This window comes from Pelodiscus sinensis, chromosome 3, assembly GCF_052426305.1.
Source record: "Pelodiscus sinensis isolate ZL-2025 chromosome 3, ASM5242630v1, whole genome shotgun sequence".
NCBI lineage: Eukaryota > Metazoa > Chordata > Testudines > Trionychidae > Pelodiscus > Pelodiscus sinensis.
This window is the reverse complement of record NC_143054.1, coordinates 95,823,583-95,841,693: the sequence shown is the minus strand read 5'-3', so window position 1 is coordinate 95,841,693 and position 18,111 is coordinate 95,823,583. Positions and strand designations below refer to the sequence as shown.

The 18,111-nt window shown below is 40.3% G+C and overlaps 1 protein-coding gene across 1 annotated transcript in view; it reads right to left on the bottom strand.

Moving 5' to 3' along the window:
- Nucleotides 1-18,111, bottom strand: part of ENPP1 (ectonucleotide pyrophosphatase/phosphodiesterase 1) — a 70,056-nt gene that overhangs the window by 4,448 nt on the left and 47,497 nt on the right. The window contains exons 14-22 of the mRNA XM_006127287.5: nucleotides 17,786-17,817; nucleotides 14,715-14,842; nucleotides 12,904-12,973; nucleotides 12,050-12,137; nucleotides 11,006-11,175; nucleotides 10,125-10,176; nucleotides 5,917-6,071; nucleotides 2,934-3,069; nucleotides 633-713 (exon numbers count right to left, since the gene is read on the bottom strand). Of these exons, the coding sequence (XP_006127349.3) occupies nucleotides 633-713; nucleotides 2,934-3,069; nucleotides 5,917-6,071; nucleotides 10,125-10,176; nucleotides 11,006-11,175; nucleotides 12,050-12,137; nucleotides 12,904-12,973; nucleotides 14,715-14,842; nucleotides 17,786-17,817 (912 nt within the window). The remainder of the gene's footprint in view (nucleotides 1-632; nucleotides 714-2,933; nucleotides 3,070-5,916; nucleotides 6,072-10,124; nucleotides 10,177-11,005; nucleotides 11,176-12,049; nucleotides 12,138-12,903; nucleotides 12,974-14,714; nucleotides 14,843-17,785; nucleotides 17,818-18,111) is intronic.

Below are 18,111 nucleotides of genomic sequence, written 5' to 3'. Positions count from 1 at the left end.
TGATGTCCCCAATGTAAAATATAACTGTACCAGGCTGATACAGACCTGCTTAATAGGAGGAGTAGTTCTATATCTGGTTTTCCAGATACCAACTCAATCTTCCTGTGCCCTACACGCACCCCATGCTCAATCTCGCTTATGCATGTCTAGCTTGCACATCCTTTCTCTGCTAGATGTATTGCCCTTATTACTATAGCAGACCAGATTTCAGATAAGAAACTCAGGCACAAGGCCATCTTTGAGTCTAGAAAACATTCCTAAACTGGAAAATGTTGATTATTTAACTGCATCAGTGTCCAATAAAGACCCTCTGCCCAACATACCCGGTGAAATTGAGAAGAGGAAAAATAAGCAATAAAATACTGTCAAATGGTAAATTAAGAAATGAGTTCTAAGCCTTTGTTTACACAGGGACAGAGGCTGGGAACCCTAAACTCGTGGTGAGTTCATGTGGGCTTTAGTAAAATTACTCACATCAATAACTTCTTACCCATGTAAACAAGGAGTTCATAATCTGGATCAATTCTCTTAGCTGAGACTTAATTTACAAAGGCTGCTGAGCCAGGGATCTTTTTGCAGTGATTTTGAAACAAGTCAGCAATGTTTTTCATGCAAATTAATTACATAATTACCTTTAAACTCGTCATACATTGGCACAATGTTGCTGTTAAGTAGCGCTTCATAGGAACTCTTCTTTGTGTTTTTTCTTAGATCTATAAATAATGAATTATTAAAATGTATTTATTACCTTGCAAGATTACTTAGAAAGTCATGAAATGCCAGCAACAAGGAGGTTAAATAGAACAACTTAAAAATGTTACCAAGGGTCTGATCTTTTTAAAAAAGGTAAATATATTTGGGGCCTGATTCTGCACTCATTAGGTCAATGGGAGTCTGTTCAGTCTTTTAAATGGGTGATAGATCTGGTACATAGAGAATAAAGTAATCTAGTTAGCAGCCACAGTAAGTGCAATTGTCAAATATAAAGTGGACACAGTCCTGAAAATGTTTTAAAAAAAGTCAGTACATACTTTTAAATGTCATTGGTAGGTACTGTACAAACTCATTCTATCCACAGAATAGATAAGAAAAACAGAAGGGCCCAGCTCTATTTAAGCTAGCAATTTTTTTTAAAAGAAAGTACCAAATACTGCCAATAATACCTGACTTTCCACTGTCCAGCACCTTTTGTAGCCATTTACATCTGTGCAAAGTAGGAGTGAAATGCAACTGGATCAGAATAAATGTGTTCCACATTCACTTTGCACAGGTACAACTCGTCGACAGGGAGGGGGAGGTAATGGGGGCAATTGACCAGGGAGCCGGGCAACTTAAAAAGGGCCTGGAGCTCCCAGCCACTGCTGTGGTAGCCCTGCCTGCTCTGGGGAAGGTGAAAACATCTCTTGATATGCCCCATTCAGGTTCCAAGGTCGGATTACTGGGCTCTGGAACCTGCATGGGACATAGAAAAAGCATCTTTGAATCAAGAGACACTACTTCAGTTTTTCCCCAGTTGGGTCTGTAGAAGGGAGGAAAGGCATGGTGTGGTTGCCTTGAGACTCCTCCAATCAGGAGAGAGATAGGGCAGATCAGCCCAGAGATTTTGTGGTACGGTGTGTTGTGTGCTTGGGGCTTCTTTAGGTGGCAGAGGCTTGTGGTCCCAGCCGAGGGAAGGGAGCAGGGGACCCATTGATTTCTACCCCAGGGCCCAGAATTGCTGTCAGTGGGCCTGCACAGTTATAAATAGCTACATAAGTTGAGAGAGAATCAGGACCATTTGAGTGTAAACAATGAATTATTTTACTGAAAACCTGGTGTGAGACAATACAATATTTCACATATAAAATAAAATCAATTTGAGTTGATTAAAAGAAGTTTCCCACTGAAAACCACACTCCAATATTTGACATAAGCATTCTGGTACAGGAAACGTGGGTTTTTTCAAATGGTAACCACATAGGAAGAAGAAAGTTTGAAACTTGAACTACTTTTGTTTTCCCAGTTCATAAGACTTGATTCAGAGTTCATAAACTTCTTTCCCTTTCCTATCTAAGGTGTCATGTTGGAAATCTGACACTCTCTCAAACCTCTAGAGAGATGGTGGAAATAATTCCATGCTATTGTTTAAAAGGATGAAAAATACTCTGACCAATGTTTTCATCGAGTGAACCAATACATTATAACTAAGGGTATGTCTACACTTGCCCCCTAGTTCGGGCTAGGGAGGCAAATGAAGCATACCGAAGTTGCTAATGAAGCACGGGATTTAAATATCCCAAGCTTGATTAGCATATTCACAGCCGGTCGCCCTTCCCTCAAATTAACTGTTACTCCTCATGGAACTGTTACTCCTCAGGGAAGAGTTTTGGATCGAACTACCATGTCTACATGCGGCAAATTAATTTGGGCTACCGGCATTTTAAAATGGCAACCGGACGCGAATATGCTAAGCAAGTCCAGGATATTTAAATCCCGCGCTTCATTAGCAAGTTCGGTATGCTTCATTTGCCTCCCTAGTCTGATTTAGGGGACAAGTGAAGACATACCCTGTCAGCTTATGAAATCCTGGCAAAAACCCATTGACTTCAGCGGAGCCAGGATTTCACCCAGAGTTGGTCTAATTGTTGGTTCTGCCAAAGTTTGTTTTGTAAGAGATTCTCCTCTTTTCCTTCATTCAAGACACCCTGAATTGTCTTTGATGACAGAGAAAGAAAGAACATCTTGAGCAACCCGCCACCTGCCAAAGTTCAGAGAGTCCTACTCCGAAAATTGAAATGGACTACACTGCAAATGGCTTAATAGTAGCAACCTGATGCCTTCAATTAATTCACTGGATCATTTTATTACAAAGGGTATCCCTTTCCACTATTGCATGAGCAAACACAGAAATGACAGAACTCAGCCAAGTCATGTGAAGATGATTGTTAATTTACTTGGAGGGAAAAGAAATCCATAGTTCAGTTGATGGCGACTTTTGTAAAATGAACAAGTATGACTAGAACGAGAAGGGATACGAATGTCCACATGTAAACAGCTGGGCACATTTCGCACAGAAGCAGTCCGGTTATCCTATTGAACAGAAACAGAATAATAATTTGCTGTACAAGAGTCACCATCATGGTTCACTTCAATACTTGGGTTTGCAAAACCATAAATAATTGTCTGCAATTGCTCCAAGTTAGAATCATAGAGCTGGAAGAGACCTTAGGAGGACATCAAGTCCAGCCCCCTGCCCAAGGCAGGACCAATCCCAACTAAATCAATCTAGCCAGGGCTTTGTCAAGCCAAGACTTAAAAACCTCTAGGGCTGGAGATTCCACCACCTCCCTAGGTAACCCATTCCAGTGCTTCACCACCCTCCTAGTGAAATAGTTTTTCCTAATATCCAACCTAGACCTCCCCCACTGTATCTTGAGACCACTGCTCCTTGTATGTCATCTGTCACTACTGCGAACAGCCTTTCTCCATCTTCTTTGGAACCTCTCTTCAGGAAGTTGAAGGCTGCTATCAAATCCCCCCTCACTCTTCTCATCTGTAGACGAAACAAATCCAAATCCCTCAGCCTCTCCTCATACGTCACGTGCTCCAGCTCCCTAATCATTTTGGTTGCCCTCCGCTGGACCCTCTCCAATGTGTCCACATCCTTTTTATAGTGTGGGGCCCAGAACTGGACACAATATGCCAGATGTGGCCTCACCAGAGCTGAATAAAGGGCAATAATCACTTCTAATAAATGCTCCTCCTAATGCAACCTAATGTGCAAGGCACATTGTTGACTCATATCCAGCTTCTCATCCACTGTAATCCCCAGGTCCTTTTCTGCAGAACTGTTACTTAGCCAGTAGGTATCCAACCTGTAAGTAACAATGCTTGGGTTTCTTCCATCCCAAGTGCAGGACTCTACACTTGTCCTTGTTGAACCTCATCAGATTTCTTTTGACCCAATCCTCTGATCTGTCTAGGTCACTAGAAACTGACCGCCAACCTGACATCGAGCTGTTGATCACTACCCATTAGGCCCGACATTCTAGCCAGCTTTCTATCCAAAAGTTGTGTGAGGAGATTGAATTACAAATGGAGTAAATACTCCTATATCCTTATTTTGATTAGGCAAAAATTCAGATGTGCATGTTAGAAGTGCTTGAGATTCCTTGGGCGGTGTTATAGCAATTAAGTGATTTAGTGGGGTTTTATTTTTGTGAAGTATGTGTTTGCCTGTAGCTTATTCTTATGCATAGTTTTGAATTATTATTGTTTAAAATAATAAACATTTATTGAAAACTCTACAATTTCCCCAAGTAATCATGTTGAATAATATTCCTGGCTGATCCTAAATCTAAAAACCACTTTAAGAAAAATTTCTAGGAAATAATGTAATCTTCTATTTCCATGGTGTTCAACACACTAATAGCCACATGTGGCTATTTGGCCAGTTGAGTATGGTTTGTTTGTTATAGCAGCAGCCACTATAGCATAGTGGCTACTGCTTCAGAACTGGTTGGACACCATGGTTCTATACCATCAGGTGTGTTTCAGGTTATATTACTATAAAGATACACTTCCCATGGATTCATGTGAATATTTATTGTAATTTCACACTTCCCATGGATTCGTGTGAATATTTATTGTAATTTCAAAGGTGACTGTGTAGAAGAGGACATCAGGGATCTGTGTATTTGGCGATGAGTTGAATCATTAAATATTTAAGAATTGGATTTAGGTTCTTGTCATTAGTTACAGTCAGTATCCCAAGCCAAACATAAGTTACTGGGCTCAATGCAGAGGTAAGTAGGGTTACGTCTACACAGCAGTGTTATTTTTGGAATAATGTCAGTATTTTGTTATTCCGAAATAACAGTTCACATCTACACTTCAAGCAGTTATTTTGACAATGTCAAAATAATGTTGAGCTGGAGGACTTCTTAGTTCACTCCTCATTTTATGAGGAGTAAGGGAAGTTGAAGGAAGAGTGCTCTCTCTCAGACTGCCTGCGCCAAAAGCCAAAGTAAGCCATTTTGACTTAAGCTGTGCAATTCACCTAGCTCAAGTTGCATAGCTTATTTTGGCTTTAGCCCTGCTGTGTAGACATGCCCTTGGTGAAATGTAATTACTTGTTTTATAGTGGAAGTTAGACTAAGTGATCTAGCTATTCCTTCTAGCCTTACAGACTATAAATATTAATCTATCTATCTGTTAACCAAGTGGCATACAGGAAAGAAGGTGGCTATTTTTTATTTTTTAAATAGTCTCAGGAACAGAAATTACAGTTCTAAAATGCTTGGGTTAGTTGTGCCCATAAGATTTCCAAGCAGAACTCCCCTATTCTTTATGTAAAAGATGGGTATGAATGAATAGCATTAATTTTACTGCCATTTCTCCCTTCCTCAGACTCCATAAATGGCCTCCCTGCTTTGGGAAAAGGAAAAAAACATGTTGAGGACCTGCATGGTCTCTTATCATACACTAGCCACACAGAAACTACATATGATGTGCTTTAGAAAAGGCCCCATGCTTAATGTTGAGGTGCCAGAGGCAGCTTTAAAAGCTTGGAGACTCTGGAGCCACTCTGCCAGAGTTGGCACATCCAGAGGCGAAGGCCAAAATAGATTCACAGGGCCTCTCTCTATTGGTTATCAGCTACTGTCTCCTGGAGGCAGAACTGCAGCTCTCTTCAGGGAAGGTTGAGGAGCCACAGTCTATTCATTGTAAGTTTTCCTCCCCAAAGTCTCTCTTCTCTGAGTGTTTCCATGGGACAGATGCTATGGGCAGCTATTGTGTGAATTTTGGGGCAACCAATATTCAAAAGCAGAGGTGCTTCTAGCTTACATAAAAACAACAAAAAAATAACCTCTGATCAAAAATATAAAAAGTAACAGTAGGAAGAGCATAGTATTACAGAAGCCAGCAAACACTTACATATTTGTTAACAGTGTAGGCACTCCACAAAGGCATATTGAGATCCTGGCTGTATCCACTCACATACTGCTGATGATAAAGGAGGGAGTATGTGCTGTTCTTCTGTAGAACCCTGGGTCTCCCATAAGGCAAACTGTATTTTTCTATCTTCTTTACTAAGAAGAAAAATGGGTTTAATTACAAGTTCTATGTACTTTGCATATTTGTTGAGATTTTCTGGAAAGCACCTTCATATTTCTTGTGATGGCAAGAGCTTGCCACAATTTCCAACTACCACACACAAAAAAACCTGATTAAAACAAGAGTAAGAGAAAGGTACTAACTTGCAGACCACTTTTGTGATCATGCAACAGATCAGTAAATAACCAATATCAGAGATTTAGATTTAGAGTAGTATTAAACCCAAAAGGGAAGTAATGCATTTTGCCAGTACAAAGCAACCATTTAAAAATTACAGTTGATCCTAAATAGGGATGTAAGGAGTAGTCAACTACTCGAGTATCTGATAAGCATAAGGTTATTGGGCAGTTGAGTGGAATATTTGACTATTTGCTCCCCCTGTCCCTTGCTCCTTCTGTATGAGAGGTAGCGGTGGCGGGAGGGAGAGGGGAAGGAGAAGACAAGAGCCAGTGCTGGGGGAGCCTACTTAAAAGCCCCCCCCCCCCCACTGCTTTTATGGGTACGTCTGTGTATACAGAAGAATTATTTTGAAAAAATTGACATAATTCCAAAATAATGTATTGCGTGTCTATACAGCAAGCTCGGTATTTCTAAATACATTCGAAATAATGGGCTTCTTACTCCGACTTCTGTAAACCTCATTGTATGAAAAGTAAGGGATGTTAAAGGAAGAGTTCTCTATTTTGAAATAAGTGCTGTGTAGATGTATCCACATTCAAAATACTCTATTTCTACGTAAGCTACGCAATTAGCGTAGCTCAAGTTGCATAGGTTATTTCAAGTTTAGCACTGCTACGTAGACATACCCTGTCAGAGGTAAAAGAGGGAGGATAGGAGAGGCTGCTCCTGCAGCAACTCCTGTCTGCGGGGGTCCCAATGAGGAGCTGGGCCCCCTGACGGACAAGGTTTGCTGCCACCAAGCAGCCCCCATCCGCAACGGCCCTGGCTGGATGCGGGCAGGGGCCACTTTAGCAGCAGCCCCTGTCTGCGGCCAGCCCTGGCTGCCGTGAACAAGGACTGCTGGGATCCAGTGCGAGCTGGGACTGAACAATCCCAGGCCGTGCTGTTCTGGGACCACTGCGCCTCTTCATTTTAAATGTAGTAAGAGCCACCCAGTTCTTACTACATTTAAAATGCAGAGGTGCAGCGGTCCCGGAGCCACGTGCACTGGGACTGCTCAGGCCTAGCTCACAATGGCTCTGGGAGCTACACCCAGTGTGGCTCCGCAGAGTGGCCTCCTTATCGACTAATCGTGTAGTCGATACAATTTGTATCGACTACGCAATTAGCCAGATAACCACTCTTTAACATCCTTAGTCCTAGATTTCCCCAAAAACTGGGTGGATATTTCAGTTCAAGTTTTTCTCCTCGAATCCACTATTCCTAGTTCTTAAGAGAGACAATGACCGGTTGATAGGTTTGGATATACATTGAAAGGATAGGGACAGACTTCAGATTTACTGAAGCTATGCATCTAAATAGTAAGTCATATAATTAATTTTAATTAACGGACTTCAAAGAATTACACTGAAATCAATCAATGACTGATGACGTCAGCGCCATCTGTCAGAAGCCCTGCAACAGTTGGCTGGACAGGCAGGAGTCAGGCATATGCCAGTTTTCTGGTCAACAGAGTGCCAGATGATAAAGCTTTCACTGTAATTGCAACACAACCACAGTACAGGGTAATTACAGATCAGTATTAAATTTTTCCATAGAATGCAGAATAATTAAGCACGGTGAACATTCTGTGTGGCTCTTTTCCCTGTATGGCTATGTAGCGTCCTTTTCTTTAGAATCTAGAAGGGATTTATCTGTTTGCTTTCTGCACAAGATCCTCGCTACCTCCCCATAGTATTATAGGATGGTCACTGTGTTTTTTATTAGTGATTCCTTTCTCTTGTACTGTAGAATCCAAGAGTTATGAACACCTCGGAAATGGAGGTTATTTCTAACTCTGAAACGTTCATAACTCAATACAAAATGTTATGGTGTTTTTTCAAAAGTTTGCAGAAGAATATTAATTTAATATAGCTTTGAAGATTTACTATGCAGAAAAAAAATGTTGCTTTTAACCGTCTTAATTTAAATGAAACAAGCACAAAAAGCAGTTTCCTTACCTTGTAAAAAATCTTATATTTAAAACTTTCCCTTTACTGTGTTAAATATAAACAACTAAAAATATTGTACTACATTTGTTTCCCCCCCCCCCCCCACCTGCTACTGACTGATTGTGTACTTCTGGTTCCAAATAAGATGTGTGGTTGACCGGTTAGGTTGTAACTCTGGTGTTCGTAACTCTGAGATTCCACTATGTTTGTTAAGTGAAGTCACTAAACTTTTAACATCACGATCTAAATGACCAGAATATTGTTATATAAACTATTAAACATGCAGAATGGTCTTGCTTCCATTGAAGATAATGACAAAGCTCCCATTAACTTCAATGGATGTAGGATCAGGCCCTCAGAGGTACATTTTTACAAAAGTGAATCAGATGGAATTATGGGCCTGATCCTGCATCTATTAATCAGGCCCTGTTTCAGCATGGTAATTAAGGATGTGCTTAATTTTAAGCAAGTCAGTAGACCCACTAACTTCAATGGGACTACCCACTGAATACCTTGGGACCTTGATTCCCTGGATCAGGCATAAAAAGTTACTAAGCAGCTCTCATTTTGTTGACCATCTACATGAGTGCTACGAAGTACTGAAAGCAAGAATTTTAAGAGATTATGGAGTATGTGTTTAAAGTATCTGCTGTTATTGTTGTGTAGACTAATGAAAAACTCTATTTCACCACTTACGCCACAGTACTACACACACTATGTTATGCAGGAGTAGACAAAAAATGATGAATCCTGCCTTCAGTGGGGATATAACTCTTATAGCTATTAAAGGCGGTTACTCATGGGTACTGAATTTCTTTTTATGCAAGATAGTGATGTAACCCCTGTATGGAACACAAATACAGAATAAGGCTCATAAGCAGCTTATTGATCTTTCTAACATTCTAATCAATCAGAATCCATTTTCAGTATTATTAATGCCAGCAGATGCATTCCATGTGACTATTAAATAAGTTTTAGTGATCATGACTCAGACACTGACTATTGGCCAAAGGTTCATTAAGAGGGAAAAACAGCTTCCATATGATCATAAAAGAATATATTCTAGTGCAAATCAGAGTAATGCAGATATGCTGTTGACCATATAAATTTATTTTACTCTTATGATTAATATTCTAGACCATCTAAAGTAAAGATCTTCTATGTTTTATCATATATGCTAGCATTGAGACATTAATATTTGTGGGGGTTTAAATTTCTGATGAAATTCTTATGTATACCATATTGTAAAATATAAAGTATTTCCAGATAATCAAGAAATAAGTTACCATATATATATCAGACCAGTTCTATATTTTAGGGTGTGTCTAGACTACAGAGTTTTGTCGACAAAAGTGGACTTTCGTCGACAAAACTATACCCGCGTCTACACTACCGCTGAGTTCTGTCGACCTAACGTCGACAGAACTCAGCAGTTTTGTTGACGCTGGTAAACCTCATTTACGAGGCATAACGCCGTCTGTCGACAGAGTTTCTGTCGACAGAAGGTGTTATTGCATGTAAACTGTCCTTTGCATCTACACTACCATGTCAACAAAGCAGCTTGCTTTGTCAACAGAACTGAATGTAGTGTAGACGCTCTTTGTCGACAAAACTTCTGTCGACAGAAGCCTTTAGTCTAGATGTACCCTAACAGAGCAACCATGTACTACTGGCCCAAATATATACTACCTCTTTATAAAAGCATAGTAACAGAGTTTTAAAGAACAGCAGTTTACACGACAGGGTACAAATAGTTCAGGTGAACATAGATAAAAGATGAGATGCTTTGTTTAGCCATGTACTTGAGAAGGACCCAAGATAAATCTAGACATAGATCAAATTTAATAAAATAAATAACATGTTTTTTACTTCTTAGAAAAAAAACCAACATTTTCGCCTATAAAATAAAATGCTTACCTTCTGATGTAGTGTGATTTAACTGTTGCTGAAATTCCCTTATCAGCAAGCCCTATAAAACAAACACAGGGAATGCTACTATAACAGCACAGTTCCCTGCCAACAGTACTTTACAATAAATATACAAAACCCTTTTTAAACTGAAACCCTCTGTTCCACAAGCCTTCCACACATGAAACTCCCAGGCTGCGTCTATACTATGATCCTCTTCCACAAGAGGAAATGCAAATGGAGTGCTCATTTGCATACGTCACACTCTCATTTGCATTTCCTCCTCAGATCCTTTTGCATAAGAGGCTTTTGTGAAAAAAAAAAAAAAAAAAAGCACTGTGTAGACGGCTCCTTTTTGCACAAAAGGGGGGCTTTGTTCAAAAAGGAGCTGTCTACAAGTGCTTTTTTGCGCAAAAACCTCTTGGACAAAAGGGATCTGAGGAGGAAATGCAAATGAGAGTGCGACCTATGCAAATGAGCACTCCATTTGCATTTCCTCTTGCGGAAGAGGATTGTAGTATAGACGTCACACCAGTGAAGTCAATTGGAGGGCATGCACGATCAAGGTTTACATTAAAAAAATACCTTCAATTTTATATACAACTGTCCTCCATAGGAAGAAAATTCAGGAGATCCAATGCTTCTCCATCAAACTTTGCCTTCCAATGGCAGAATTTGGTCCTATGTGAAATGATACCTCAGGGTCTCTTTATTTAATGCCCATTAAAATCAAGAGAATCTTTCCATTGATGTCAATGGGCACTCTATCAGGCCTACAGATGACAACATTGTGGGATGAATGTAGCTATCACACTGGGAAATACAGAGTTTCAGACACAATGACAAACAAATTATTTTGACTCAGCAGCTTTATCCATCGGAACACTTACTGACAAATTACATGAGCAACCAATGTCCAATGGTGTGGTTTTCATGAGTGGATATTCAGAAGGATGACTTTCCTCTTCTGGATGGCTTGGAATGTAAACAGGATTCTTTAGAAGGTGATTTAGGCTTCCATGAGTTCCATTGTTGTAGGCTGGTGTTAAACCAAGCAAATCTACAAACAATTCAAACTGAATATTAAGGGGAATACAACAATATACCCGCAAGAAAGAGAAAAAGTGACATGACTTGCTGCCAATGGCCCTGACCCACTAAAATATTTAGGCACCGGAACTTTTCCACTGACTTCAGTGGGCCTATTCACACGCTTACCAGTTTTTCTTGCTCAAAGCCTTTCATAACAGTATCTCCTTTGAAGAAGGAGGAGCTAGTACAAAGGTAAACGTCAGTGAAAAAGAAGGAAGAAGTGTCACCTCTGAAGCCTCCCCTGGAAAGACAGATGGGGCACAGAGGAAACTAGCAGGCAAAGAGAGAGATGTGTAGGATCATTGACAGACAATGGAAGACAATGTTTAGCTAAAGAAACCAGGAGTAGAGAAAAGTAAAGTAAAAGACAACATAATACAAAGGGAGAGCAAAGAAGCCAACTAACCATTCAGTTTACAGAAAGGGATCTTAGGTTGATATTGCTAGTGCAATACGTGGTAATGGTATAGGAAACAAAGTGACAAGTGTCCTGTTTATGGTACGAGGATTGTATTGTCAAGTAAGCACACAGGCACACAAGGAAGTGCAGGAAACAAATCAATCATGTAGTCTAGAAAAGCTACAATGTAGCTGCATCAGAAAGGATTGTTTTAATTCTTATGCCAAAAGACATTTTTTTCCAGTCAGAGAGTTCACATTAATCTTTTTTACTTTAGAGGTCTGGTCTCTCTCAGGAACACAGATGGCTTCAACTTTATGAAATTAGGTCATAAGGGAGACGCTTCATCAGATTTATACACATCTTTATTAAGGTTTTTATTTTTATGTCCAAAGGGGTTTTCTGGGGTTTATGAGGTAAAAGGACAATCACTTAGTCTTACCACACATTAAATTGTAGACTTCAATATTTTCAAAAGGGTCAACTTGAGTCTTGAACTTGAATCCAGGTCCAAAGCCAATGAAGAGAGCCTACAATTTAAACAAAATTCCAATTTACTTTTGTCTGTAAGGAATGTTACAGTGAAAAAAGTGTACATACTATTACATAAACTGAAGCCATTGTAAGCTGCAGGCTTGTGGCTGAAGCTCCAAGATGGTACAGTATTTCCTTTTTTTTTTTTTCTTTCTTTTTTTGTCTAAGCTATTGTATGATTGAGGACTTCTAGTTCCATATGGTATCCAATTGGCCAGTAAGTCCATATCTCAGGTGTTCACACCTTTGAGATTCTACTGTATTCAGTCCTGTCTCTGGGTTCTTTAAATTCAGCCCTTTGATCAGACTTCCAAAAAAAGCCCATTCCCTTCTTGGGATTTACCCCATTTTACCTATGGCTGGTACGGGAATTCTGTGTTCTAACCCAGGGACCCTATAAACCACAGCCACATACCAGGCCCTTTTTTTTTTTCAAGCCTATCTCAGGGCATGAGTCCACAGGCTCTTCTCTAGCCCCTTCCTTCACTTCACTGGCCCCAGCTAAACTCCTGCAGCTCCTTTTATCTAGGTCTGCTAAGCTCGGATTGGCTGCGGCTAGCCTTTCTAGCCCTTGGATGAGGAGGTCTCTCTAGCTTCCAAGATGTTTGTTCTATTGAGGCATTCTCTAAGCAAGCCAGATACACCCCATCACAGGCCATGTGCTGAATTAAACATATACACAAAAATCATCCTTTGCAACCTGGGAACAAAGTAAATTAAAAATAAGAGCAAACATAATCATTACCATCTTCTGAATCTTACCTGCATATTCACGAAGAGATTGTCTGAGCCATGGAACCCGCCATGGCAATGCTTGATCTCAGATGGTTTTCTATTTAAAAGAGTGTAACCAATAGCACTTTACAAAATGGATCTATGTAAATATATAGTCAGCAGCCTTGTTTGCAGCATAAAACAAGACACTAGTTAAAGTGAAGTCTATATCCCATGCCCCTTATATCCCAGTCTGTAAACTCTGCAAGAGTAAACTTTTAAATTCTGAAATAGAGGCTGCCATCTGCAGCTGTAATAACCTCTGTAAGTCATTCACAGTGGCTGTATCCTCCTGGTGAATGGGCTGAAGTGGACTAGACAGAAAGTAGTGAGTCTCTCCCTCCTCACCACATGCCTTTGCCTCCTGCTTCTCCTCAGTTAAGTGCCAGCCCCACCTCCTCCCTCGGCAGCCCTAACCCCTACCCACGCTAGAAGCCATAAGTAAAACCTGGACAGCCCGGGATGGCTGTGGCACTGGCCGGTGCTATGATGAAGATAGCCACAGCACTGCCCGTCTCTTCCTGCTGCAGCTACTACTCAAGATCCCAGGGCTGAGGCTTCTCCCTGCCAGCCTTTGACTACTTGCAGCCCACAAGAGTTGGCCAGGTAGCAGGCCGGACCCTGGAGCCTGGGCTGGAATGGTCAGTCTGCCCTGGACCCTCCACCTTCCCAAAAGGGAAACTGTTAGCTGATGATTAAACTGTATTTAAAATAGATTAGGTAGGGAGTGGGAGAAAACTTAAGTTCATTAATTACTGGTGGTCTGAGGGAATATAGTATTTTGCTGGGGCTCAGAAAGAAGCTACTCAGCTTTTGGTTTCCAGGGTTAGTGTTTAACTGGTTTCATGATTTGATTATAGATGGTGTTCATGCAATAACTTTATCAGTTGTTGATCTCAATCTATATTATTATTGTATAATAATCTATGTTATACTACTGACTCCAATGTATACTACTGTTAGTTTCCTTGATTAATTCTTCTGATCTCCATTGTAACCTCAGTTCAATTATTTTGGTCTTTAGCGTTTTAGGGATTTTAGTAAATTAATTAGCTTTACATTTGCATGTTTATTCTAAAGGTCATAAGACATGCACCTTATAGATTCTCTCATCAAATTTCAGCATGTTATATATATATATATATATGTGGACAACTGATCCATTCCTAAATTACACCTTCATTACCACTACACAATATACACTATTCTTCTGGCAAAGGTAAATGTACAGGTCAGAAGACCCAATGCATTTCTGACAGTGAAATAAGAGAACAAGACATAATAGGGGATGGCTCAGGAAATGTCATCTATAGGGCCCCAGCAAAGTTTCAGCCTGTATAGCTAGCAGCTAAAAGTACAACGTGTTGTTCAATGGCTTATGAGAAGTGAGGAGATTCATGGCAGCTCACAGACAGACACGGATTCAGCAAAGTACTTATATGCATGCTTACATTTAAGTTTATGCTTTGGGAATTAAGCAGGTACTTAAATGCTTTGCAGAAATGAAGTCTTCTGAACTGACAAGCATACACATCACAAAACCCACCCACAACTTACGCATATTCAGCAAGGAGAAATTCACATAGACTAAGGGAATCCCTCCAATTCAGGCACAAGGGCAATGTAGGAAAAAGTGTACTTTCCACTATAACACTTGTTCTGTGCATAAAATGGAGATCTCAGTGTCCAATAACTGTCAATCTAAAATCATTAATTTGTTTTATTTTTGAACTCCAAGAGCAAAAGACAAAGACAAGAAACTCTTTACTTTCATCAGGTACTGATGAATGGTAACTTACCTAGCAAGTTGCCACTGAGGGTCTAAGTAAAAATGTACACGTTCAATCCGGTCATTGTTGATGTAGTGAAAACGCTTGGGTAAGAACTCTTTCAAAAATGCTTTGAAATGCTGATTCGGGTCTATGCACTGAAAATTTTAAATTAAGATTTAAATTTAATAGGGTATGAAAAAACTAGTAGTGACCATCATGTATCAATTCTTATGAACATCAGAAACTGTAGCAGCACATTAATGACAAAGGCTCTGGTCCAACTTCTGTAAAAATCAGTGGGAGTCTCTCTCAAAGGCGTTTCATGCTCAAAGACCTATTGGATGGTTCATAATAATCAATTCCTTACATTCATTCAATATGTAATTAAACAGTTAGATTTAAGGGATGCTGTCAACTAATTTTTTTTAACTAACTCCTTTTTGCTCCTTTTTCTGATGAAGTTCTAACCACATTGGATCTGATAACACTGACTGGTATTAAGACATGTATTGATTGAGGTCTCTCTTTATATAAGAAGTGTCATATGAACCAGATGTCAAAGTCTAAGGGTGTTAAATTTTCCAGTTTGCGAATGCTGTAATGCAATATTACAGAAAAATCATACACATACAAAGGTTTTAATATATTGGTCATCCATGGATGTTAAATATTCTCTCCCACCCGCAACATTCTCTTTTCCTTTATGTAATCCCTACATGGAGTTTGCCAGCTCCTGGAATACTAGATTGAGCCACTTGGAGGGGTGCTAACCTTCGATCTACAACAAGAGTAGCTACCAGAGCCTTCTGAAACCATTTCCCACCATGCTTGCAGTCAGGGGTGGGGACAGAGGAAACTAGAAAATCCTGATGAGGCCAGTAAGGAGATTTCTGCCTGGGGTGATTGGGACAGTGAGTATGATGCAATGTCAGCTGAGAGGAGTAAAAACCAGAAAAGTCTAATGAATGGACAAACAAAACTTAAGCCAAAAGTTAGTCACAGGAATCATAGAAATGTAGAACTGGAAGGGATCTCAAAGGTGTTATCAATGTCAGCCCCCTCCATTGAAACAGAAACAAACAGACAGAGATAATCACTGAGGGTATGTCTACGCTACCCCCTTAGTTCGAGCTAGCTGTACACCTCGTTCCATGAGGCCTAATCCGAACTAGTTAGTCCTTGCCGCGTGTAGCCGCGCGGCACGGGGTCCGAACTAGCCGGCATTTAAAAATGGCGCCGTCCAGCTTTATGCAAATGAAGCCCGGGAAATTCAAATCCCGGGCTTCATTTGCAACTCCGTATGACTACATTACCCCCCCTAGTTCGAACTAGGGGGGTAGCGTAGACATACCCTGACAGATGTTTGTCCAACCTGCTCTTCAAAGCCTCTCGGGTTTCAGCACTTAGGGTGCTTCCCTCAGAAGCTCATTCCAGTCCTTAACTATTCTTGTATTTAGAAAGCTTTTCCTAATATCCTAAAGTTTTTCCTAATAATACCACCCTAAATCAGTGTTTCTCAAACTGTGCTCCGCGGAGCCCCAGGGTTCTGCGAGACATCTCCAGGGGCTCCGCGAGGTTGACAAACTGGAAACATCAATAAGTACAACACATACAATCAGTGAACTGCTGGGGCTCCGCATAAATTTTTACACATGAAAAGGGCTCCAAAGCCCAAAAAGTTTGAGACACGCTGCCCCAAATCACCCTTGTTGCAGAATTAAGTTCCTGTCCTACCTTCAAAGGACATGGAAAGTCATTCTCTTTAGAATGGCCCTTAACATTTATCTGAAGACTATTACAGGTCCCCCTTCAGTTTTCTTTTCTCAGGGCTAAACATGCCCCATTTTTTTAACCTCCCTCATAGGCCAGGTTGTCTAAAACTTGTATCATTTTCACTGCTGTCCTCTGGAATTTCTCCAGTTAGTCCACATCTTTCCTAAAGTGAGGCACCAAGAATTAGACACAGCATGCCAGCTGAAGTCTCACCATTGCTGGAGCTCTACCTCCCATGTCTTACATACACTACTATCATTAAGCCATATCACAATCATATTAGCCTTCTTCTTCAATTGCACAACGTTGCTGGCTAGCATAATCCCCAAATCCTTTTCAGCAGCACTACCATCTAACAAATTATTCCCCATTTTGCAGCTGTGCATTTGATTTGTCCTTTTTAAGGGTAGTACTTTGTACCCTTCTTTAATGAATTTAATCTTGTTCATTTCAGAATAAGTATTTAATTTATTACGGTCATTCTGAAGTCTATGCCTAACCTCCATCTTGGGGTCATCCATTATTATTATAAGCATACTCTCCCACTCCATTTTCCCAGTCATTAGGGAAAATATTGAATATTGAGGAGTAACAAACCTAAGACTGATCTCTGTGGAATTCCACAAGATAATGCCCTCCCACTTTCAAAGCGAAACACTGATAACTTCTCTGAGGACAGCAGGCCCACCAAGGAGGAGTAGGGAGGAAAGGGGGCACCTGCCCCAGGGCCCAGTGTTTTAAAAGGCACAGGGCTTCTGACCACTGAAGCCACAGTGGCAGTGGCAGAGGTCGAAGCACCTCTGGGGGGGCTGCTTGCTCCCAGTCCCACCCCTTCCACTCAAGATCTTGTCCAGGACCCAGCAAAATTTGTTGGCCACCCTGACATACAGTCTTTTAACCAGTTCTGTACATACCTTGTTATAATTTAATCTAGACCACTCTTCCCTCCTTTTCTTATGATAATGTCAGATAGGACTACGACAAGAGCATTACTGAGACCAAGGTGCATCATGGCTAATGTTTCCCCCCCACTAGACCAGTAATCCTGTCAAAAGAGGAAATTAGGTAGTTATGGCATGATTTGTTCTTGACAAATCCATGCTGGGTATTCCTTATAACTCTTATTACTGTAACCCTGGTCCACTTTTCTCCCTACCATTTATCTTCCTTTCATTGCGGCATATCTAGAATTAGGGAGTAACCTATCTGGACAGGGACCCTCTCCTTTCATATGTTCTGTAAGGAGCCTAGTATATTGATGCTGTAAAATAATAATGCATGTCAATATGAATCAAGAAGCATGAGCAGATACTAAAAATACTTACTGTAAGCTGACTGGTAACATTCTGGTAATCAACTGGAAGAGTCAGATGTAAAAATTAGTCACCTACGTTTAAACAAAAAAAATGCAAAATAAAAGATCTCCAATCAGGAAATGCTGATTCAATACCACATAACAGTCATCTAGATTAAAAATCATTAAGCAACTTGCTTTTCCGGTATGAAAACGAATCAACAGTAAAAACAAAATCAGTAAGAAAATCTTCAAACTATACTTTTTAAAACTAGCTGTCTTTTCTGGAGAAGTTTCCTTCATATTCTTTTCTCTCCAGTCACTTTAGCTATTGATTTTTAACTGGCAGGCCAACCG